This window comes from Pseudopipra pipra, chromosome 15 (genome assembly GCF_036250125.1).
Source record: "Pseudopipra pipra isolate bDixPip1 chromosome 15, bDixPip1.hap1, whole genome shotgun sequence".
Classification (NCBI taxonomy): domain Eukaryota; kingdom Metazoa; phylum Chordata; class Aves; order Passeriformes; family Pipridae; genus Pseudopipra; species Pseudopipra pipra.
The window spans coordinates 5,260,819-5,284,569 of record NC_087563.1 but is presented as its reverse complement, the minus strand read 5'-3'; the positions used below and the strand labels follow the sequence as shown (position 1 = coordinate 5,284,569).

Sequence of the window (23,751 nt, the reverse complement as noted above, 5' to 3'; positions counted from 1 at the left end):
CTGGTACAAGTCAGTGAGCCTTCATGTTAATGATGCTTATAGATCACTCTTTATTTCCAGCATTCGATTATCAGTTGGTTCAGCCTAAAGGTAAAACTGTATTTAATTATTATTTTCATACTTTCTTTGGGCCAAAGAGATCGTATTTTGGGAAAAAAATGCTCAAGCCCTGAAAACCCATTGAAGAGCGTTGTAGTAAGATACAACTTTTTTTTTTACTCTTAGACAAAAAAACCCTATATTTTTGTTGATCCTGCTGTTGAACTGAAAAAATCTAGACTGGTGTGCACTGTGCATTATGGTGAGTCATCCCAAGGCAGTAGTATAAGATGAAATAAGAAAAAAAATTCAGCAGTTGACAAAAGTTAGTGCTGCTGGGAAGAGATGGTAATACTGCCTGGGAAACAGAAATTACTTGATGCTGAAAGCCATGTTCAATATATTTAGTTTCATTAGCAGTTCAGCTGCCAAACTTCTCAGTGGTGAAACTTGACATTACAGACTTAGAACAGCAGAAGGATTCAAAATCGTTACTCTGCTGATAGACCTTTCCTTCCTTAAAGATCTGCAGTACCTGGAAGGCTGATTTATTAAAAAGCTCACCTAGGCATTGCTGAGATCTCAGTCTCCTATTAGATCTTCCCTGTGAGACAGTTACTTTAGTAATTTATTTTGAGAGACTCTTTCTTGTATAGATTTTCTATGAGGTTGGGTTTAAAAAAAAAAATCTATTTTGGACAACGTGTAATACATTTGGTGACATTTCTGAAATAATTGAGATGTAGTGCATTGCATTAAACCACCCATGACTGGCATTTCTTTTGTCCCCTTGGAAGCCAGCTGTGTGTGCTGACTGGGTGATGCAAGATCCAAAGTGCTGCTGTAACAGGGATGACTTTCTTTTGCACCTGACTCCAGACTCACAAGGAATTGGAAATGCTGGCACAGTTATTCTTATGTCTCTGTGAAAATTTTCAGGCTCCCACTTGGACCATCCAAAGAAGCAGCAGTTTTCAAGCTGTACTCCTATAAGGAAAATGTCCCCAGGCTTCCATTGCTGGCCTAAACATTTCTGTTCAGAAATTTGTTGTTCAGAAAAATCTATGTCCTCCCTTTCTCTTTAGTGTGATTCTCAGTGCATCAAACCATGTGAGCTTAGGCAAGGATTTGTGAAAGTCTCCAGACGGGTTCAGCTCTTTTCCATTCTGCAGAACCAAGTCTGGAGAGCAACATTTACCTTTCTGCACTGAAATGTTCCATGGTAATGATGACAGTAATAATAAACTTCATTGCTTAGAAACATAGATGTGTATTTTTCTTTGTAGTTCCTCTTAACATCAGTGCCTTCTTCAGAGTATAGTCATGTATCTAAGCTGAAGAAGAGAAATACACCCTTAAACTCCCTGAATCATGTTTTAAATTTATATCAGTATTAGAAAACTGAATGAAAAGATTGATTGGAAAATATGTGAGATGCATTGATTGTTTTTCAATTGGAAAGAAGACAACTCTTTAATTTCTCTGTGACTCGTTTTTACAATAGGTAAAATTAGAAGTAGTATGTCTACATTTTCATAGATGTGTATATGTGTATATATACATATATATTTATAAGTACCACAGGACACTGAGTCCACATAAAGCATTATTATTGAAGTGATATGTTTTGCCATTGTCTAGACATTATTTTATGCAGCCTGTGCACCTCATGCAGTGCCATAATGAATATTTAAGTGATATATTTCAACAAATATAATTAGTATAGGGTATCTCAGATAATACTGTTTTGTAGGGAATGGGTTTTAACCTTTTTCTGGGTGACCCTCACTTAAGAGAGTTGGTTATTTGACTGTAATCTTTCAGATTAGACTCCTGAGGAAGGGTCCTACTTTTCCTTTGCTTCTCTGAGTATGCACACTGCTTTTCCACAACCAACCAACCCATCCAGCGCCGTGACCAAATCTGCCATTTTTTTGACTGCAGCCATGCTGAGAACAAGCTGATATTCCTGCTTCAAGAAGGCTGGTTCTTTCCTGGATGCACTTGGATGTGTGTACAGAGCATCTGGGCACCTCTGGTGTGAGGAGTGTGGTGGAGTAGCAGTTTGTGGTCTGTGTACACGGCAACAACTCGGGACTGGCAGAGCTCGTTTGGCTGAGCTGCCACTGCCTGCCGCAGTATCTGATTGCCCTCTTAAGTGCTGAGGAATTTACCTTCAGCACTCCTGCAAAGGATACGGATAGAGGTGCTTACAGATAACATCCATGATTGCTCAAGGGTTGGCTCAGCCAGAGTAGGAGATAGAAACTACGACAAAGTCCTAGAGTTTATCCATTCAACCACCTTTCCTCTTTTCTGTGATTGTCTGGATATTGTGGGGAAGCAATGGGGTACTTTCTGTTTGAGTTTTTTTTTTGTTGTTTCTTTTTTTGTCACAGCAACATTTAATTTTCTGCTCTGATATTGTGCTGAGGACATGGCTGTGGTGCACTGGCAGACGCTGATAAGTGACTTACCATTTCATACCACACGTTTACTGAATTTCATTTGAAAATGTACAGTCTGGGATGACAGCCAGTCATTCAACCCATTCGTGCCTCAAACAGTGTAAAAACATGCAGACAAAAGAAGGAACACCTGGCAAATGTTTTGGGTTTAAAACAACAAGAGAGAGAGAGGTAATGGTATCCATGGTCAGGAGTGAGATAACTTGCCTCTTTACTGCATGTGTTGAAAACATTTTCAGAACATTTTCAGAACATTTAGTTGCCATTTAACTACAGCCACACACAAAATGTAGAGAAATAAAGCAAGCAGACAGGAGAACTGAGGCAGACAGGGCACAAAGCCCAGTCTGTGTTGCTGGGCAGGAGCCCTGGTCCCACCCCACCAAACTCACTGAAGGCTGTGATCCCAGGCTGGAAGTTGGCCCTGGAGACAGCAGCTCCTGTGACACTGTTGTGTTCCTGGGCGTTTCAGTGCTTTCTTTCCTCCCTGACTCAGAGTAATGTGAGCTGCCCTTGAAGATGAATTTAGCTTGGAAGGTGGCCCTGTGGTTCTGTGAAACACCCGTTACTCATTGTGATGGCAGATGATGTGGTTTCCTTGAGAAAACAGTGTGGCAGAGGACTTTGACTAAAGAACTAGGAATACTGCAGACTGGGTTTCTAGTGCAGACTAACAAGGGTTGTCTGTGGGCTGTGAAATGAATTTTTTCTTTCAATGCATCAGCTTTGTTATTTTTTTTTGTGTTCAATATTTGTATTGTTTAAAGTATAAGGAAATTATTTCATCATTGTTCATCTTAGAAAATTAATATGTTTGTGTTTTTTAGTTCTTTTGTGAAAAGGAATCATGACAAGGTGTTTATATGTCTCAACATTTAATCATGGCACAGAGGATAATTCAGCACAACTAAGATACAGTCTAGATCACTTTTTTGAGCTAGTATTGACAAAGAGCTGGGATGCAGGGAAATGATTGCTTTACTCAGATCAGAGATGTCGCTGATTCTGCTTTGAATTTTATCTCTGAGGAGGGAGATTAAATTGTTCTCCTCAGATCCTTGTGTTGCTTGGATTTAGTGCATGTGTTAAGTCAGTGTACCCAAGCCTTGGAGGAACTATGGAAAACAATTTGCTAAAGCAGATGTGAAGTTTCACTTTGTGTTTTAGTCAACATTTGAACTGTAAAAACAGCCGAGAAATGATACTTGGAAGCGTGTGCTCAGGAGGACATGGCCATCACTGAGGTACCTGTTGCACTGTGAGGCTGAGTGGCTTTCTCTGATCTCTGAGGTTGCCAGGCTGTGCCAGAATAAGACTGTTGTGATGCAGAGGCTCCTGAAGGACCTGTGGCCACCCATCATACCATGTTTCTCATGGCAGCCCTGCCTTCACCCTGCCTTGTGCTCACCAGGGTCACAGCCATGGGCTGAGCTTTGGAGGCTGCAGGTTTTCTGCTCTCTCTCTGTATGCAGTGGAAGGAAACAGCACAGTGACAGAATTTTGCTCAGCTTTGGGATTTTGATGGGGTTTTGTTTGTTTTCAAGGAGACAAATGCTGTTTTGCACCTTGTTTCAGCTGAGTTTTACTTCTGTGCTAACCTGGTTTGTTTAATTGTTTCACAACCAACCATATTTTTTTCTTTTTTAGTATTTTGGTTCTGATTAAACCTAAATAAGTCAATTGTGTAGCTTATGATTACTTCAAAGATACATAGATCAGACTTTGCGTTCTCAAATCACTCAATTAGAACACAATTAATCCCTGCTCAGCTCCTAATTTGAAATGAGCATTGCTGATACTCTTGACTGCAGTAAGATCTCTTGAAGAATCACATGTTGATTATGTGGACACCAGGCCCTGATTTTTCAGAAGTGCTCGGCACAATCAGTGTGTACTAGAATTGATAGAATTAGGAATATTGTCTGTTTGTGAATTTAAATGAGAAATTAAAAAATTTAAAAAGACAAAATATGGACAGTATTTCAGATGCCCAGTTCTCTAATTTTCACTATGGTTTTAAGAGACTGCTTCTTAAATGCTAATTTTTCCAGCTTCTTGTGAAACCCCTAATGCAGCTAATAATTGAGATAAGGCATCATTTCCTCAGCATTTTTCCCCAAACCAATACTGGTGACTATATCAAAAATAAAATCTTGTTCCTGATGTAAAAAGCCAGATGTAGTCCATCAAGACACTCCTCATTGTGTTTAAGCTTCCAAATAATAAAGCAATTTGCAGGAGGCCTCGGAGCGCGTCGTGTCCCGCGATCCGTCGGGCCTGTCCTTCCGCCCACTGATCCTTTATTGTGGGACAGGTGATTTACTCCTCTGAACTTCAGAGCTCAGCAGATTTGCAGGTACTGCCGTTGAAGTTTTAATTTAGGCAGAGATGCTCATAAAGAAGTGCTCAGATGTTCAGATGTGAATCCAATTTTATGTCCCTGGCAAGTTCAATAGTGTTCGGCTTCTGCTTTTGATTCATTTAAACGGGTTTATGAAGAAGAAGCAGCATATTAAGCTTTTATCTCTCTCATATATACACCAGTGTGTGAGCATGCTCCCTAGTTAGTACTTTTTATATATATAAGCTCTTATATGTTTTAATATAAACTGTATAATATCTATATGACATTAATATTGGTATTTGTTTTATTTTTCTATATTAAAGGCTACGTTCATCTTGTGCCAGATTTCAGAGGTTTTGCAGCTGCAGTGTATGTTCAGTTACCTCTGCACAGCTCATTTTGCACAGTATCTTATATTTATTGTGTGGGAACTGAGTCTTGAGGCGGATTAAATTAATTTGTGGTAACTTGAATTCAGCCCCTGCTTCTTTAATCTTACAGAAATGCTATTTATTGATGTGCTCTTGCCTCACTTTTAAGAACAGCCTCTATGATTTTGTGGTGACAAGATTTAGAGTCTTTATTTAGCTGGCATTACCGTGGCTCTCAGAGCAAAACTGTTTTGTTTGTGTGGGTAGGACTTTGCCGTACTTATCCTCAAGAAGGAAAAGCTGCATCTAAAGTAAGTTGAAAAAACGTGAAGCACATGAATCTTTTGAAGTAACTTTCAACACAAGGGCACTCTTTTGTATTTTATCACTCATAGATATCCACTTATTGAAATCCAAACATGCTTTGTTTAAAGTCAGAACATAGACTAGGAGAGTAATTCCACTTAAGCTTCTGTGCGTGTGGATATTGTCCAAACACATTTTCTTCCTGCTGTGTTCCAGCTCCACATGCTGTTGTGGAATGGCCCAGGACCTAGTGTAGATTTGCTGTTCTTGGAGGTCCAAATGGGGATTTTAAATGTAAAACTTTCTAGTTTAAATAGCCTCTTTCGAATTTAGGTAAGACAGAGCCAAGGCAAGGATAGTGAGGAGAGAGCACATATGACAGCCCTAAAATTTAGGATGTGTTCATAAAAGACAACAAACATTCAAAAAAGAGAAAGAAACTGCTGTGTAGATTTGAGGCAACATGTTGAGAATGCAGAATTTGGTATAATTCACTATTTAAAGTTTCTTGTCAGAGGACAGCTTTCACTTTACCTTGCACAAGGTAAAGTAAACCTGCCTGTTCTTCATTAGCCTGTGCTTCCCCTGGCCCACAGAAACACTTAGGAAAAGTAGTGACCTCTCTCCAACAAACTGTTCTCCTGTTATTTTGTGTGTTGGGTGTTTGGGGTTTTTTTTAATAAATATTTGCCTTAATTAGCTTACAGTTAATTAATCAGTTCAGCGGTTTTTCTATACTTTTTTGTTTCATATCAAAAAAAGATCAGTCTTGCTGCAAATGGTTTCCCCTTGTGATGTTTTCTTTTATTATTTGATTCATTAAGTACAGAATTTGCTTCAGTTCCTAAAAAGAAACACACATCATTAGTTATCATTTCTGTAATATCTACTGATTAATGTTTGCTAGAAAACTACTACTTGATACAATGTCTAGAGCATGTGATTCATAACACAGTGTTTATTTTCTTTATTCTCTTTAGCTATTTTCATTAGACATAAATCATTGCAGTGTGTGGAATTGCACTTAAATGCAGTTTAAAAGTCTGTTTAGAAAAGTGCCTATGTTTAGAATGACACCTGCTTATTCAATTTTCTTCTTATGTGCCTTTATTTTTATCCACTTGCCTTAATGATTAGAAAAAATATTTCTCATTATCCATGCAAACATGCCAGTACTCAAAGAATGAGAAGTTTATATCCTTCTTTATCACTAAAAATATAATCTGTCATTTTTCAATGAAAGAGGCTGAAAGAGTAGCATAATTTTCAGATCTTGCTGTGTGTTTGTGGCATTACTAAACAGAAGAATACAGGCCAAATCCTGATCACATGAAAGATATCATCACTGCATTGTTGCTGTCTTTTCATATTTGGAGTTTAATCTTCTTGCACTGGCACAAATCCTGTTCATTTGAAGCTGATTGGTAAAATAACAGTGAATGAAAAGAGATTGAGATCTCTGGCTAAATTTGATAGAAGCCTAAAGACCGTATTTTCAGAAAGTATTTTTAATCCATTAAGGTTCTTCTCCTAAAAGCCCCTGATAGAAACAGGGAGGAAAACAGTTCCTCTGGGTAGATGTAGAGAATGATCAAGGCAAGACTGCTGTCCCCTGCTCCAGAGATGAGACTTTCTCCAGGGAGAATCCATAAAGAAGTATTTTTAAATCTAAATACGGTCTTTGTCAACATCCCAGTTGTGCAGCCTGGAAACACTGTTTTATGTTGCTGATCTCAAATAATCACTGATCTGTTTAACCATATTTTGATGCCTCCAGGTCTAAGAGGCACACAAGCTTAGCTTCCTGTTTGCAGGGTCTGACTCTTCTCCCAGGTGGTGTTCCCTAGAAAATGCCGAGGAGAGTGGTACCATCGCACACATTTGTGATTCGTTTTTCTCTTCTCTTTTAGGCCCTTCAAACCACCACAGCCAGTCAACGTTGAGGCCACCTCTGCCTCCTCCTCACAACCATTCCCTGTCCCATCACCATTCCTCCGCCAACTCCCTCAACAGGAACTCGCTCACCAACCGCCGGAACCAGATCCACGCGCCCGCCCCGGCGCCCAACGACCTGGCCACCACCCCCGAGTCCGTGCAGCTCCAGGACAGCTGGGTGCTCAACAGCAACGTCCCGCTCGAGACCAGGTGGGTGCTGGGATGGACACCCCGGGAGGTGCCTCTGGAGCGCCCTGGGTTTGTCAGGAGCGGGGTTTGGGGTGCTCTGTGTCACTGGTGGCTTCGGCGGACGCAGCACTGGGAGTCGGTGGCATTAGAATGCCCACCAGCCCCGATTTGCTTTGCTTTCCAAGGTAGGCAGGTGAACATCTCTTGTTCACATCCCATTTTAAAGCCTTTTGGACCGTCCCTGCAAACACAGCTCATGAGGTTAGTGCAGCATATTTATATCGTGGGCTCAGGGACAATTTACTTAGAATTCATATTGACTGTGCTGCTGAAAAATTATGCATTTTTCCTTTCCTGGGGTAACAAACAGAGGCTCACTTGACATTATGCATTTTGGGAGACTTGGAGAAACAATCCCAGATTCAAGACTGACAGTACTATAATTTTAATTTATACCTCATCCAGCATGTGAGTTCATTTTAATCTCTTCTGTACGTGTTAGCAGCTTGATGCCTGTGGGGCAAACAGTGGCATATAAATGAAAAGGTGCAGCACTTAGGCCTGACAGAGAAATATATAAATAAGTGCCTGACATGCTGCTGGTCCAAATATTCTGGTTTGTTGTCATTTGGGGTATGGAATGTCAAACATATTTAACTTGCACTTTAAATAGCAGAGCTGGCAGAGCTGAGCTCTCAGAATTTAAAATTGGCTGTGGTGGTGCTGAATAAAGTGCTTGGAATAGCAGGGTGGTGTTGCTTGCCCAGATAGTGATAAACACAGAGTACAGGTGGAGGAGCTGGGCTCCTGGTACCACTGCCTTGTACTGGGGTTTCAGCTGCTTGGTTGCCACAGCTTCTGAGATGTTACATTTGGCTTGCAGCCTACTGGGAATTTAGTGCCACTCTGCTGGGTTACACCCTGAGTAGCTACATATGGTGTAGTTATACCACCATGCAGCCTCAGCCCAGGCCTTCCAAAAATTTGATTAAAGACTGTCATCTGGTTTGGAGCTCTGGGAGGAGCTGCTGTAGCTGGATTGGAGTTACAGCACCCAGGCTGTTGTTACTCAGTAGTTAATCAGTGGTTATTCCTCCATGGGGAGCAGATGAGACTGGAAAGAGCCAGTCTGTGCTCCTGGGCTGGGCTGGGATGTGCACAAGGGGCTGCACTCACATTGCCCTGCTTTACTAAAATGGCAACATGAGTGCCATGAAGAAGTGGGGTGCTAAAAAGCAAATGCAAGTTATCCAAAGCCTAGATGGCCAAAAAAAGAAAGGAAAGGGATTCTTGTTTGCTGAAGGTTTGGAGCTAACTTTGGCCAGGTAAAAAAAGTGATGCTCAACTCTTAACTGCTGCTCCTGTGAGAGCCTCTGCTACTTTTTAGAACTTAACTTGGGCACCCTGAACTTGTTATTTATTGTTAAGAATTACAAGATTAAAATGTTGGTCCTGTTCATCCTGGGCCAGTTCTTCCTGTTTTAATTTTGGTGTAGAGTGGTCCCAGCTGCACCTGGTCTGCCTGTTTCCATTTGAAATTGTTCTTGGGTACAGCAGTTCCAGAAATGTGTCATTTCTGAAGTCTTAAGATTGTCCCAATTTACCAGTCACTTTACATGGATGGAATTTTTTGAGATATTCATAAATGGATTCTTTGCCATAATACTGGCAATCCATGAGCCACAGCAGGGGACATTTGCCTGGCTGGTTTTATTTTACTGTCTAATTTTGTGCCTGTTCCCTGACAGTGATGACTGTCAGTTCCATTAGTGACTTTGGTTCTTCTCCTTTTTTTTTTTTTTTAATCATGAAAACTCTGGGAATATAGATGTACATGTTGATGACAAAAGGTTACTTAGTGAATACTGTTATTTTTGGAGGTTGCAGGATGCCCTGCAGTTAATTGGAGCCTTTTGGTAGATAGGTTTGTCACAGGCAAGCATTAAGCTATTAGAAAATGTCCTGGCAGAATTGCTGTGTTCCAAGACTATTCCAGAGTTGCTTCAGGATCGATTTTTCTTCTTTTCTGAAATTACACACCTGACAGGGCTTGATGACAAGTTTCATCACAAGAATATTAACTCAGAAGATGACTATTTTTTTTCTGTTTGCAGTGAGTTTTGCTGAAATGGATGCTTGTAAAATCATTGGAGACTTTCAGAATTAGCCTGTAATTCTTTCACTTTAAAACTGGCATTTCATCTACATTCATACCAATATCCTCCAAAAAAAAGGACACCTTTTTGGTAACTTTTTATTTCAGCCTTTATAGCTTTAGCTTGTTGCAAAACACTGACCCCTCTCATCCCACCTCTTGACAGTGCACTGCTTTTTAATTTTTATCTTGTTGTCTGTTTATTAACCTCAGTAGTGGAGTGCTCAGGAGGAAAAGCCAGCACTGACAGCACCTGCTTTATCAGGAGAGAGTTTCATAACTTTTAGTTTTCATCTTTCAGTTACCTTCAGCAGATTCTGCTCTCCACTGAAAATGATGTGCGAGTAGTCACGTTACTGATTATGAAACGAAAAGGGGTACCTGAGCCATCTGAAGGGAATGCTTTGTGTCAGTATGACAAAACTCAGCTCACAATTTAGATTCCAGATGTCTCTTTATCTAACAACACCGAGTGCTGAAATCATTGAATAACACATGTGTCTGCATGTTGTTATTTCGTTTGTGGTAAGAATATTTTAACCTTCCCTTCGTTCCTTTGCTGTCTTAGGCAGCTTGGTCTAAATTCGGACTGTTTGGAGACATCACATTTTCCAAATATATCCTTTCTTCATCTCTTGTTTCAGTATTGATGGGGGGTTGTTAATCACATTTGTTTTATTTTCTTTGTGATGTAAAGGAAGCTTTTACTGCCTGCACATGTTTTCATGTGGCTTCTTCAGGCAACTCTACCCAAATCTCCGTGTACCCTTTGTGGTGCTGTATTTTTTACATAATTATGCTGAGCTGTACTGCAGCAGCTCATCGCTTTCAGTGGAGTTACAAGTTTGCAAAATGCCTATACAGAGTTCCTAATTACACATTTTTAGAGTCATAGAACGGTTTGGATCGGAAGGAGCTTTAAGGATCATTGTAGATAGGGTCACCTGTCACAAGTTTCTCAAAGATTCGACCAGCCTGGCCTGGAACACTTGCAGTGATGTGTGCTTGATTTTAGTGCGCTCGTTGCTGGTTTGAGGCAATCAAATATGGACTGCATCTTCCCTAGTCTGCTGCTGCTTTATGGCTGCAAGGGGCCCCCTGGCTGGCTACATAATTGTTCTGTTTTCTTTGAAATAAGGGTCTGTAATGGAAGGGTTGAAATATCCCTAAGTAAGGCTGCAGTAATGCATCGCCGTAGCGTTTTTATGGTGCTATTTTTATGGTTCGTTTCTGCAGTATTTAGCTGCCTTACCTTTAGGCTCGGAGCTGCTGTTTAATGCTCTTTAACTTTTATTGTCCTCCTTGCAGTCTTGTTTCAAACCGTCTCCTCCTCCTCCTGCTAACAAAGTGCTGGTTTCTGCCTTTTCCAGTTAAGAGGTGTTCCTTTATTGCTGCTTTAATCATTGCTTTCGAAGGGGATTTGTGATGGAAATAGTGCCTTTGAACGTCCCGGTGTGAGTCTCGTTACTGCCAGACAGCCAGAGAGGCAGCACCTGCTTTAAAGCTGGAAATGCTTTGAGGGCACGGGGAGAAAAGAATGGCTTTGCAAGGGAGGTTCACGTGGCTCTTTGCACTGCAGGAGTCCTCTGGGGCAGGAACCTCACACAGGCACCGGTCCAAAGGGAACGACTGGTGAGGGAGAACAGAGGAGCTTTCATGGACAGATGTTTGGGATTGCCTCACGTACTAATACCTGTTTCCATACTTTATATTGATTTAAATCAATTGGTACGATTGTGATTAATAATACTTAATCCAGGAGGGAAAAAAAAGTAGAACTAAATAGAAATCAGTCTTATTCTTTAGTCTCATAATTAGTCTCATAATTTGAAATACTTTCAGTCCAAATCTTGTAAAGATAATTTTGTATCTATGTCTATAATTTCTTTGAGCTTGTTCACAAGGATCTGTTGCTAGGCTTTGAGGAAGACTGTTACGTCCTAATGTTTCTCCTGTGTTTCAAGAGAAAGGATGATGGTCACTGATTCTGGTGATTATCAGTTTCTCTCAGTCTTGTGGGCCGTAGTGTAAGACCAATAGTCCAGATCTGGGGTCATTTAAGCAAAGTTCAGTTTAAAAATTGAGCAATCTGAAAATTAACCTGAAAAGAACTTCCATGACCCTTAAAAGAACCCCCATGTTGCTCTTATAAATATTTGCCTTTTTCCGTGGTTCAAGCTGTATTTGTTACTTTGCCAGTCCAATTCCAACACAGTCACTGGGAAATTAGTGGATGGAGTAGCAATGTGAGCTGTATCCCTGTCTGCACCAAGGCAGTGCCTGAACTCATAATTGTGGGGTACCAGAATAGGGAAATGTCTGCACCCAATGTTTTTGTAGCTGCAGCCTTCCAGTGAAGGAATGAACACTGTGCCTGTGCAAAGGCTATGACAGTGTGGCAAAAAAGCCAGGAACAGAGCACATAAGAAGGATTTAATGCTGCAAGGGGATGGGTATTAATTTTTTTCAAGAAGGGAGTGAATGGTCTGTAGTGTTGTTAATACTGCACTCACATGCTGTCCCATGTTTGGGTGTCAAGATCAGCTGCAGAACTTCTGAACTGAATATATAAACTTGAAGTTCTGCCTGTGTCGAAGTTCCAAGCTACAGCTGCTCTCCACAATTGTCTGCCTATTTTCAGTGGTGTCTCAATATTTTGATATCTTTGTACATGATGCAAAATGTTCTGGAACAGAAGAGTGAAACAAAAATTCTTTTCCTTTTGTTAATGCAAATTTCTAGGATATATTGGGCATAACAAGCAACTCCTTGGAACAGTGAAGTAACTCCTCACTCTGATTTTGCTTTATCTTATGTGGCTTTCTCTTACCACTTACTTAAAGGGTGCAGCTACAGGCACAAATGCTGCAGCAGGTCAGTCCTCTGAGACTGAGGGCTGGGGCAAGCACTGTCTCCTGCACGTGAAGGTTACAGGAAGGTTGTGGGGACTTTCCAAATAATTGAGATCTGTGTGGATAGATTCTGGACCTGTTTAAAAATCAAAAGCATTTTAAGGAGTCAAGGGAAGCACAGTCAAAAGCATCCCCAAGGACTTGACGCACATTTGGGCCATGTACTTGGAGGAATTCCAAAAGCACAGTAGAAAGGTCATTTTTAGCAGGCTACTGGGGTATTGTTTTCGTAACAAATGTAGACTGAAAAAAGAGGAAAGGAAAACACTATGAAGCAGGATACATAATAATGATTTAGAAAATCCATCTAGATACACTCCCACTCACGTTCACATAAGCTCAAAGAAGTTTTTACTGATTGCAGATAATTGCATGTTTTCACGATCTTGTTGGTTGGCATTTTTAAGTTCTGGGTCGTGCAGAGTGAACAGGCAGTGTGAGTGACTGTACAGGAAGAGGCACATACCCTTGGAGTGTTACTTTTTATTTAAAAAAAATTAAAATTTTGGGTTCTCTTTTTTAAATCTACATATAGACTGATAAAATTCTCTTAGAGTTCGGAGTTTTATTATTCTAGTCTATTATTTATAGACTTGAAATAGCACTGTTAGTACTTTTTCTCTTGCTGAGTAGCTGAATTAAGAGATAGTGGAGAGCTTACATGTATGCCTTTTAAAAATAGAAGTGTTTTGAAATTTGTTCATTAATTGATGTAGAAGGTTAAAACTGAATGGACCAATTGAAATGCAAAATATTGTTGTCACTACTGAAATAATAAATGCAGGCAATATTGGACTTCATCACTTGACACTATGCAACACACTCCTCAGAACTTTAGGACACAAGGTTTTCTGCTTACAGAAGGGAAAGTTCTTACAGTTGAGCTGATGCAGAGCTGCCTAAATGTTCCTATATCTGCATTATTAATCCTGCTCCACTGTCATGTGCGTGCATACACCAAGACACTGATATTTTTTGTGTTTGTGTCTGTAGCTATGCCTGTTACTCTTTCCTAGGCATTAACCAGCAGTTTCGTTGCTGCATTCCTGGGGAATAAACAACAGTGCAAGAAAGAGGTGCATAAATTTCAAGGGCAAAGCAGTTATTTAGTGGCTAACTCCCACAAAAGCTAACTAGGATTTAAGCAGACAGGCTGAGTGAGTGTGCTCACCACCTCTTGCAGGACACCCAGAGTCTTTGTTGACCACACAGGTCAGGAAGGTGAGAGGTGGCCACTGTAGCTCCCCAGGGTTGGTGAGCTGCTGTGTAGCACCAGTTCCACCCAGTGCATCCTTGCTAGCCTTCCTGGTTTTCCCTTTCTAGAGCTTATGCCTTTCCATGTTGGTGTTCTCCCTCTCAAATTCTTGAGCTACTACCAATCCCCATCTCAGCAGTCCTTCCCCTCTCAGTATTTTCCACTGTACCTTTCTGTAGCCTCTCCCACAGCTCTGTGTCCCAGCAGGGCTGTGCCATGGGGACATACCAGAGCCAGGCACACAGTGGTGACAGCCCCCAGAGAACACTCCAGGGGTTTATAAAAGGTTATAAAAGCGTATCCAGCAGTATCTCAATCTTCCAGATGAAAACAGGTTGTCCTGTAGAGACGTACCCAGAACAGAGCAGGTACTGTACCCTGTACAGTACAGGTGTTTTGCCCTTGTGAACATTGCCAGTTTGGTTTTGTTTAATAATGTGACAGGTCAGGGTGCCCAAAGGTTGGCACCTGTGTCTTTGCCCAACACCCTGCCTTGCTGTCAGGCACTGTTCAATCACTGTGCTTCATGTGTCCAGCTGTGTCTTTGTTAGAAGGGGTGGTGACAAGCCAGCCTGGTACTGATGGCAACCTCTGTGACACTCTGCTCTGCGCTCTGCAAAGTTTCAGAGTAGTTTGCCTGGGGATGTGAAGAACCCAGCCTTTAAGGAATCATCAGCCTTTCAAGAGCTGAGGAGCTGGTATTGGAACTGTTCTGGGAGCTGGGTGGCTCCTACGAGGTTCAGAGTTAGGTTACAGTGGGTAGAAGTGTCCCCTTGACACTGATGTGTTCATCCTGAATTCCTGTTTCTGTGCCTAATGGGGTGTCCTTAGTTCCTGTGTCATTACCTGCAGCAGGCTGGAAATCACTGAAATAGTGTGTTGTGAGGACTGTGCTCTGTTTGCAACAAGCATTTGGGTGTGGGGGTGCACAGTGTGTATAAAATGGCCAGTTGGTTTATGTGTGTGTGTATTTTAAATAGCTTTCCACTGAAAAATCTGTTTTACTGAGCTTAATCTGTAGATTTGACGTGATTGAGACAATTCCTTGTAACTATACAGTTTAGACATATAAAGACAATGTTTTAACTTTTACTGCTAACTTAAGAGCTTTTTGGGGGGACACCCAAGTCCCTGTGTTCTGGGCAGCAGAAAGGGTAGAAACTTCTGTGCAGTTATACCACACCAGAGAACCCTCAGCTGTGGAAACCTGACTGATGGACCCATGTTTTGTGCAGGAACATGCAATTAAATCTCATTTGGAGAAAGACTGAGACACAGGTAACCAAAGATTGCACCAGTCTACCACTCAGAGTTCATTTTTGCATAACAGGCATAACGACAGCTTATATAGTTTTCTTTAGTCTGGGTTTTTTTGTATGGAAGGTAGAAAGCTGCCATAAAACTTCACTGTCTGAATTTGGCAGCCACTCTGAAGCTTCCATTGACATAAAATGACTCATGGCTACTTTTTTGGAGGACTTTGAAGCTTGAAGATTTTTTTTTCTCCCAATGAAAGCCAGCATGTTATGTTCTATATTCCATTGTTTCTTTTCTTCTAAGAATAAATGTCCAATAAAATTATAGACAGGTGTGATTTTACCACAGCTTGAAGATATTTTTAAGTCCTGGAACAACTAAACTGAACTGTTTCTATTATCTTGGCATGTAGCTTTTCTATTTATTAATTACTATGAAAACCCTATAAAAGCTATAAAAAAGAGACAATTTAAGCATTACGGTTCTCTGTATGTCTTTTTTTTTTTTTAATACAGAATAATTTTAGGATAGTATGAGGAAGGAAAGAAGCAATTTATGTTAGAAAGTGTCTTGTTCTTCCTTTCTATTACAGTTTTTCATCACAACCCCCTTTTTTTTTTTTCTCCACTCATTCTTGCAGTGTGCTGCCATGACAATCTGGCCAGAAAAGAGGGGAAAAAAAGATTGTTCTCTCAAAGAATATGGAAGTTAATACAGTCTCTGTCAGACCACTATTCCCTGAGCACCAGAGGTCCTTTTGACCTGTGGGAAAATAAATGCTAGAGCGAGCTCTGAATTAATGAAGAAAGCAAAATATAGCTTTTTCCATTTACCATTAGTGCACAGAACGGTGGACAAATGTCCCCTTGCAACCTCAACTTTCAGAGATGTCACCTTTCTCCTGATGCCAGTGATGAGGTGCCCCTGTGTGACCCCCACGCTGCTGAAAACAAAGGGGGTTCATCCTGCACCCCAGAGCCCACGGAGCGAGCTGCAGGCTTCACTTGTGTTCTGTGAGCAGCACCCAGGCTCCTTCCGTGGCTTTTCAAGGACACTTGAATTACCAAATCACTGCATGCTGACAATCATATCTTGTATTCTTTCAGTATAGGATTGTCTTGTTGATCCGCAGAAATTAGGGAGACTGGGCTGAGACTCAGCAAATTTACTCTCATGTTTTCAAAACAGAGAATTAGTCCCAGTTTAATTCAAATTACTAATGCTAATTGTGAGGCAGAAAATGTGTTTTTCTTAATCGTGTTTGATGGGTGAACAGGTAAAACAGAGAATACAGGTTTTTTAATTCTTATATGGAACGTATTTGAAATTAAGTGAACTGGTACAAATCAGATCATTTCTTTTCATAAGCAGACGTTGTACGACGCTCCCAGCCTTACTGCTGTGAGGCTGTAATTAATGTTGATAAATGCTCATGTTCTCTCTGTGCAGCTTCAGCCCACAGACAATTGGTTGTACCAGAGCATGTCAAATCTCACATAAAAATATGGCTATAGATCATTGGGTTTAGGGATAGAGTTGAGACAAGTCAATTTATTTCCATTAGTAGCTGAATCTTTATTTAAAACTCCGGGGGTCCAAGTGTTTTGTCCGTTGTGTTCTCAGTCTTTCTGTTCTGCTTTGCTATAGTTTAAGGTGTACCTGCTAATCTGGCCTCCAGCTTTGGGATGCAGTGTCACTTTTCCAGAGTGGCTTGGTGGATATTTAACACATCTTTAGTTAAATGTCTTTTTTAAACTTCTGAAAGCAGAACTTGTGTACTTGCAGATATTGTTCCCTTTTCTGATGGCTGCCACTTTGTCAGGAGTCCTCATAGGGAGTCAGGGAACTTTCAACTTTCAGAATACATGGGTAGGACTCAGGGGTATGAAAAAAATTCAAGGTCTTTCCAATGACATTTTTTTCTTCTTTGCTTTGAGAATGGCACTGTTCCTTGTATCCTTTTCAGTCAGCCTTTTTTGCTCTACCAAGTTCTGATTAGTTTTAACAGTATCATAAAAATCATGTTTGTATGGATAAGTGTTTTGATTTTCTTTATATACTTAATGTATCTCAGTGTGGGTCATGGTGGAACTGTTTTTTTGTTCTACTTTTTTTTTGTCTCCTCACATGAAACGGTATATGATTGACATGTTCTATTAAAGCATATCTAGATATTCATTAATTCAATTTTAATGGGAGCAGAGTTTCATTATATATCTGAGTTTACTTTAACAATGCTTTATATTAAAATTTCCACTGGTACTGTAGCTGCCTTCTCAGCTAAAGGGGACATGAAATTCCTGGGTTTATAAACCTTGACATTTCAGATAAAGACAGTTCCAAGGACAGCAATTTCCAGTTTTATTCTATGAGGTCTGCTTTTGGGCAGGAAAAACATAAGAACTGTTGTAGACCCTGAGGTCCCAACCTGAGAATGCCACTCGTGCCATGAGGATTCAGGAGGAGAAGGGGATCTTGGTCTGAGGCAGATGCAGGTTTGACCTGGATGAGGTTAAATGAATAAAATCCATAAGCCTTTGTCTCACCAGGTCTCTCCTTCTTCTGTCCTTTCCTCCTTCCTCATGCTCCATGTCCCTTCAGTCCCTGGGTCCAGTCATGGAAATGATCTTGTGCTCCAAACTCAGAAGAGCAAAGCAGAATGGACCAAACCTGCTTCTGCTGCCAGGTGCTAATCAGGTTTTAACCAGACAGAAGGAACAGAATAGTCAACAGATCCACTGTGACACAACCAGCAAGATAACATCATTTTCCCAAGTTATTTTAATTGAACTGTTGCAAAGTAAAGAAACATTTAAAATGAAGTGTTCAAGAAATCAGACTTTCATTATTTGTTGCTTTTGTGTAACTGGAAGGTGTGTTTTTTAATTTAAAAGGCTGGGTAATTTTGAGTGGGAACCCTTTTGGCTTTTGCTTTTACTGTGTTTTCTCATAGATCATGTACGATGTGCAGAAAAGAAGCAATTCTAACCTCCTGAACCTCAGGGATAAGGACAAAAAAGGCAGCCTTATTTGTTAAAAAAAAAAAAAAAGGCAATGTTTCTATTAAGTAACTGGTTAGTATTAATCTGCCTGAGTTTGATTGCATACTTGTGTGTCTGAAGTCTCCAAAGCACAAGGAAAAAGTTAGGACAGTGGATACTGCCATTGTCTTTGGTGACTGAAATATTTTTTGAAAAAAACTAGGTTTTGGTTACTGTTGTAAAGGATGTACAAGGTCACTTGGAGTTTAAAAATCAATATTAACAAAGGCAGTGTCAAACTAAATTATTTTCTTGTTCATTAATAGAGTTTATTAATTAATTCATTAAAGAAAAGACTATACTTTCAGAGGCTGTCTTCAAATGGGAATGTTTAATTATAAACTGTGAAACCTGGCCAGCCTTCCTTTTACTGTCTTCTACCTGTATGCAAGTTCTGTGCAATTTATTATACTCTGGGTTTCATTTCAAAATAAATGCTTTAATATACTTTAAAATCACTTCTGCTATTCTGTAAAATAAGTATGCACTAATCTGTGCTTGACAGTAGGCACATGCATGACTGTGGGCTGGAAAAAGTACTTGGGAAACACATTTCAGCTTCAAACTTCCAAATTGTTGCTGTAATAAACAGTGACTGACATGGATTTTAAAGCTCTAACAGGTGGTTTGAGAGCGACATACTGGATTGTATCTGAATAAAAATGTTAAACATATTTTACATTTGAAGTAAGACTTGGGTTATTTTAGGCTGTGATTTTGAGTTTGGAGATTACTGAGTGTCTTCGTTCTGACTGATTCCAAGAAGCACTTGTTTTTCAGAGCTGTGAAGGGAGAGGGAATGGAATAAATCTTCAGAGCTCTTCTGTCTTAAACCAAGTGGCCTTCTTGAAGACCACTGCCCTTATTTTGTGCTTCTCTTTTTATTGTTTACTGAGAACGTGCTTGTAGTTAGTTCTGCCTGACTGTGAGAAGTTAATCTAAAGAAACCAGTCTTATAGTTTGTTTTCTCCATTTCCTCTGTCTGGAATGTGTTGACAGCATTTCCTGAGATTTTGTTAGGGGGTATATTCTGTCCTTTATTTTCTTCTTAACAAATGTACGGGCAGTTGAGTCCTCTTTTTTTCTGCTCGGTCACGTGATTTTCTTAGTTGTTCAAACAAAACCTGTGTACTGTTAAAAAAAAAAAATCATGATTAATTCTAATTCTGGCAAGATCTTTTCTTACAGGACTATGGGTTTTGCTCAGTATGTTTTTGCTGGTGGCTTTTGCCAAGGGTGTAAATGAGACTCGTAATGTTTTCCTAGAATGTTTGTTGGGTGGTGGATTCCACAGGGAACTCACAGACACTTCTCTGGTCATGCTGTGTTTTAGCTAGTATGTGGTCAAGTTGCACCTAATTACAGAAAGGATTAAGAAAGATATCCTGACACTGTATTGTAGTGCCAGTTGTTCTGGGAGCAGAAAGGCTACGAGAATTTTCATCTCTATTTCTTCATACAAAATCCTTTTCAGTTAAATTCAACAGGCTATGGCACCTGGAGTGGTGCCAAGGAGATGTTCTTTCTTAACTACAGGACTTGCCATTTTCAACTGTGTTCCATTTTATGTTTTGCAGGCATTTCTTGTTTAAGACATCTTCTGGAACCACTCCGCTGTTCAGCAGCTCTTCCCCCGGTTACCCGTTGACCTCAGGAACGGTTTATACTCCACCTCCCAGACTGTTACCTAGAAATACATTCTCCAGGAATGCGTTCAAGCTGAAAAAACCCTCCAAGTATTGCAGCTGGAAATGCGCTGCTTTGTCTGCAATTGCTGCTGCAGTCCTGCTTGCCATCCTGCTGGCCTATTTCATAGGTAAGGCTGTGTTTTCTCTGTCAAATCCCATGGCTGTGTCAGCAAGTGAAAGTTCAGCAGGTAAAAGGACAGTTAGTGTGTTTCACAGATTTGTGTTCTCAATGAGCAAAGAATATTATTATTCCTTATAGCGATTAATGAGGAAAAAATAAAATGGTCAAGTCGTGTTCACTGTCATAAGAGCAGTGGAAACAAGAATTCTTCCAATTCAGGATTCTTAATGTGCAGTGTTAACTTTAGGTGACAGATATGCACCTCTCATAGATGGTCCAAACAGAGTGATTTAATGACTTCTTGATGTGCTACCATACGTTTAAAAAAATATTTGGAAAGCATTGTGGTAGTCAGTGAACCCACATAAGTAACAGTGGCATTTGAATTCAGATATTGCCATCACATGCTGCCTTTAGATAAAAACCACAAAATCATTCTGATTAGTAGCTCTCTGTCTATATTGCTCTGTGTGCCTAAATCCCAGGGTTTTAGATCTGAATCATTAGATAGTTCCATTTTGTGTGCTGTTATTTTCCATATTCCACACATCCTTAGTTTTGTAAGGAAAAATATAGAAACTCTAAATATTGTGCTTATTTCCCACGATTAATATATTAGTAGTGATGGTATCAAGTCCTAATTCTTTCTGTGGTTTTTTGAGATTTTTTTTTTAACGTGCTTCTGATATTTTGTCTTTTTTAATTTAACTGTTTCTGATTTCCTCCCCCGACATCCCCCTCATTCTCTGTTGAAGAGGTTTTTCTGAGTGTCTACACAAACTAGCTGTGTATTTTGTACCTTTTCCAGTGCCTTCAACAATACATTGATGACAGTGATGTGCTGCACAAACTGTCTTCTCTGAGTAAATGACAAAATTATGGTAGCTTGATGATATTTTCTGTTAATACTTTCCAGACCTTCTCTGTGTGGGTTTTATTTCATCTCTGAAACTATACTCATATATAGCACTCAAAAGACCTCTAAAGATGTATTGAATTTTCTCTCTGTTCTTTTTCTTTTTTTTTTTTTTGATCCCATATAATTTGACTCTTCAGGATAGACACTGTTTTCTTAGAAAACCCATTTTTCATACTACTGAGCTTCTATATGTAATTAATATATACAATAGTAAGAGCTGACTACTTTATTGCTGTTTAGTCCAGGCCTACATCCCAACATACTCAGTACTGCAGGGCTAACCATCTTTCTGTATTTCTTCTGTAGAAAGCCTCAGAAGAATAACAAGCTTAGTCTGATACATAAATGAAAAGATTGGAAAGCACATGATTCATTGAACTTGACAGTTATCATACAACAGCTCCCTGTTTGAGTGATTATGCACATGGGAAATGATATTCTGCAAGTTGAACATTTTAATCATGTGCATAACTTTGGAGTGATGGATTATGAAATGTATTTTTCCTTGGTATTTAGGTTACTGTAATCCAAATCAAAGCTTTTCAACATGGTTATTGCTTTATACACTTTCATATATAAGACAAGAGAGAACATACAGCAGTATATGGACTCTTAGTAATTGAGGAATGATGTATCATTTCAGGATAATGATATAAGTGATCTATTTTGACAGAAGTTTTTGAGGTCTTCTGTTGAAAGAATGATGAGCACAATAGAGTTGGTAGTGAACACAACAAAGCAGGGTTTAGGAAGAGAGTGTTGGCTCAAGGATTAAATAATGAGAAGTTACCTGACAAGCTTCATGCCATACACAGGAAAGAATAAGTATATGTCAAAACCAGAAAATAGCTGAAATTAATCCTCTGAATAAATTTGATGGATCCACCATGATCATAATTTAAAGTGATGGAAAAGAGAAAAAAGAAAAAAAAAACAAACAAAAAAGCAGTTGCATAGCCTTAGGTAAAAGGGACATGCTTTAGTTAGACCATTTATTAAATTAATTCCCTCACTTTCAGCAAAAACTCATACAATTCATTCCACATGACAAAGAGCAGGTGTAAGACCATCAACTATAAAGTAATCCTTGCTGTCCTCCAGCACTATGACTTAAGGTGCTAAATCATGTCCTTATTTGAAAAAAGGAGAGGCATTAAAGGTGCTGGTAATGTTTTTCTGGTGTACTTGTCCACAGAGAAAATTTCTTGCTCTCCACCATAGCAGAGGTTGTATCACTGGGGTTACATTACCTCGAAGTAATAGGTATGGAAAAAGTCATCAGAGGTTGCAGAGGATGATTCTGCTCCTTAGATTGTTGCAGGACTAAATGAAAAAGGCAGTGATGGCAAATACGAGGTAATTCTGTTGAAAGAGTACATTGAAGTTCTCATAGGCTTCAGGATTTATAAGTGGATTGTACTGTCATAAAAGAAATGGGATAATTGATATGGATAAGTTATTAAAAGCGTGATGTCTTCACGTTTAAACATAGGACTTTCAGAGGACTGCCTAAGATTATGGGGGGCATGAAAAAATTCCTAGTGAGGGTGATTTATAGAGAGAAGCAAAAAAAAAAATAAATCTCATAACAGATAGAAAATAATAAATATTGAAAAAATATTAGGCATTCTTATTGCCTTTCCACTAACACACCAGTAAAAGTACAATGAATGAAATGAAAAGGCAGTATGTTTAAAGCTTTCAAAACAAAATCATAGTGTGTAAATAACCTTTGGAAGTTTTTGTCGCACTACATAATTGATGTTAAATAAAGATACCACTGAGATTTTAAGAAGTAAGCATTTGTCAAAATAATGGCAATATGCCTTGTTAGAAGGTAACTTTGGGGTTTATTTTTCTTTTTTAAGATACATATAGATTGATTGTTTAGATCATAATATTGTCATTGAAGTTTAGCTATTTAGATAGATTCCTGCTTTATGGGCCAGTCAGTACCACTGTTATCTGAGTTTTCCTAAATCTTGCTTTGAAAACTGTCCTGACTAATGTCTGGGAGAAATTCCTGCAGGTTGCACTGGTTCACTGTCAGAAGGCATCTGTTTGTGCAGAGTATCCTTGGTTCTGTGTGTGTTTTGCCATCTTAGACATCCTGTTCTGCATTTGAATTCCTTTACACTGGCAGGGTTTCTGCAGAAATGTGACACAGATCAGATATACCAGGTTGAAAATAAATCAAGTGACTTTGGGGGTTTTTTTTTGGTTAAAGGAATGGACAGAGGGGAAAAAAATCAGGTATGAAAAAGAGCATTTTAAGATGTTTCTATGGCTGACTGCTATACTGCTTTTAATAGCAGAGAATAGGAATAAAACCACTTCAGTTAACTTTCCCTTCACGTGGTATACACAAGTTGTCTGTGTATTTAAAGCCAGATTTATCACTTCTCCCTGTTTCTTCAGTAGCCAGATGTGAGTGAAATGCAGAGTATTAGTTGCTAGAATTGCACAACCTTTTTGGTAAATTCCAGCATGCAGGATGGAAATAAAATTGTTCCACAATCCTCTCTGAGACTTGTGCCATTTCACAAAGCCCAGGAGTTATTCCTATTATCCAGAGGTGACATATGAAGAATGTAGAAGCAGTCATTCAAATTAGGACATCCTGAAGATATTGGGCTGGTGGTAAAACCCAGTTACAAGAAAGTAATTTATAAAGTGTCAAAAGGAAAGCATATACCACACATATTGTCTTTGTCAGAGTGTTCACTTCAGAGGTTAAGGGAGTGATGAAAG

At 39.5% G+C, this 23,751-nt stretch overlaps 1 protein-coding gene across 20 annotated transcripts in view; it reads left to right on the top strand.

Moving 5' to 3' along the window:
* The window catches only part of TENM2 (teneurin transmembrane protein 2), a 1,078,265-nt gene that overhangs the window by 895,335 nt on the left and 159,179 nt on the right, over nt 1-23,751 (top strand). For all 20 annotated transcript variants that reach the window (XM_064671589.1, XM_064671588.1, XM_064671590.1 and 17 more), the window contains 2 exons: nt 7,439-7,673; nt 19,850-20,088. In XM_064671589.1, the coding sequence (XP_064527659.1) occupies nt 7,439-7,673; nt 19,850-20,088 (474 nt within the window). The remainder of the gene's footprint in view (nt 1-7,438; nt 7,674-19,849; nt 20,089-23,751) is intronic.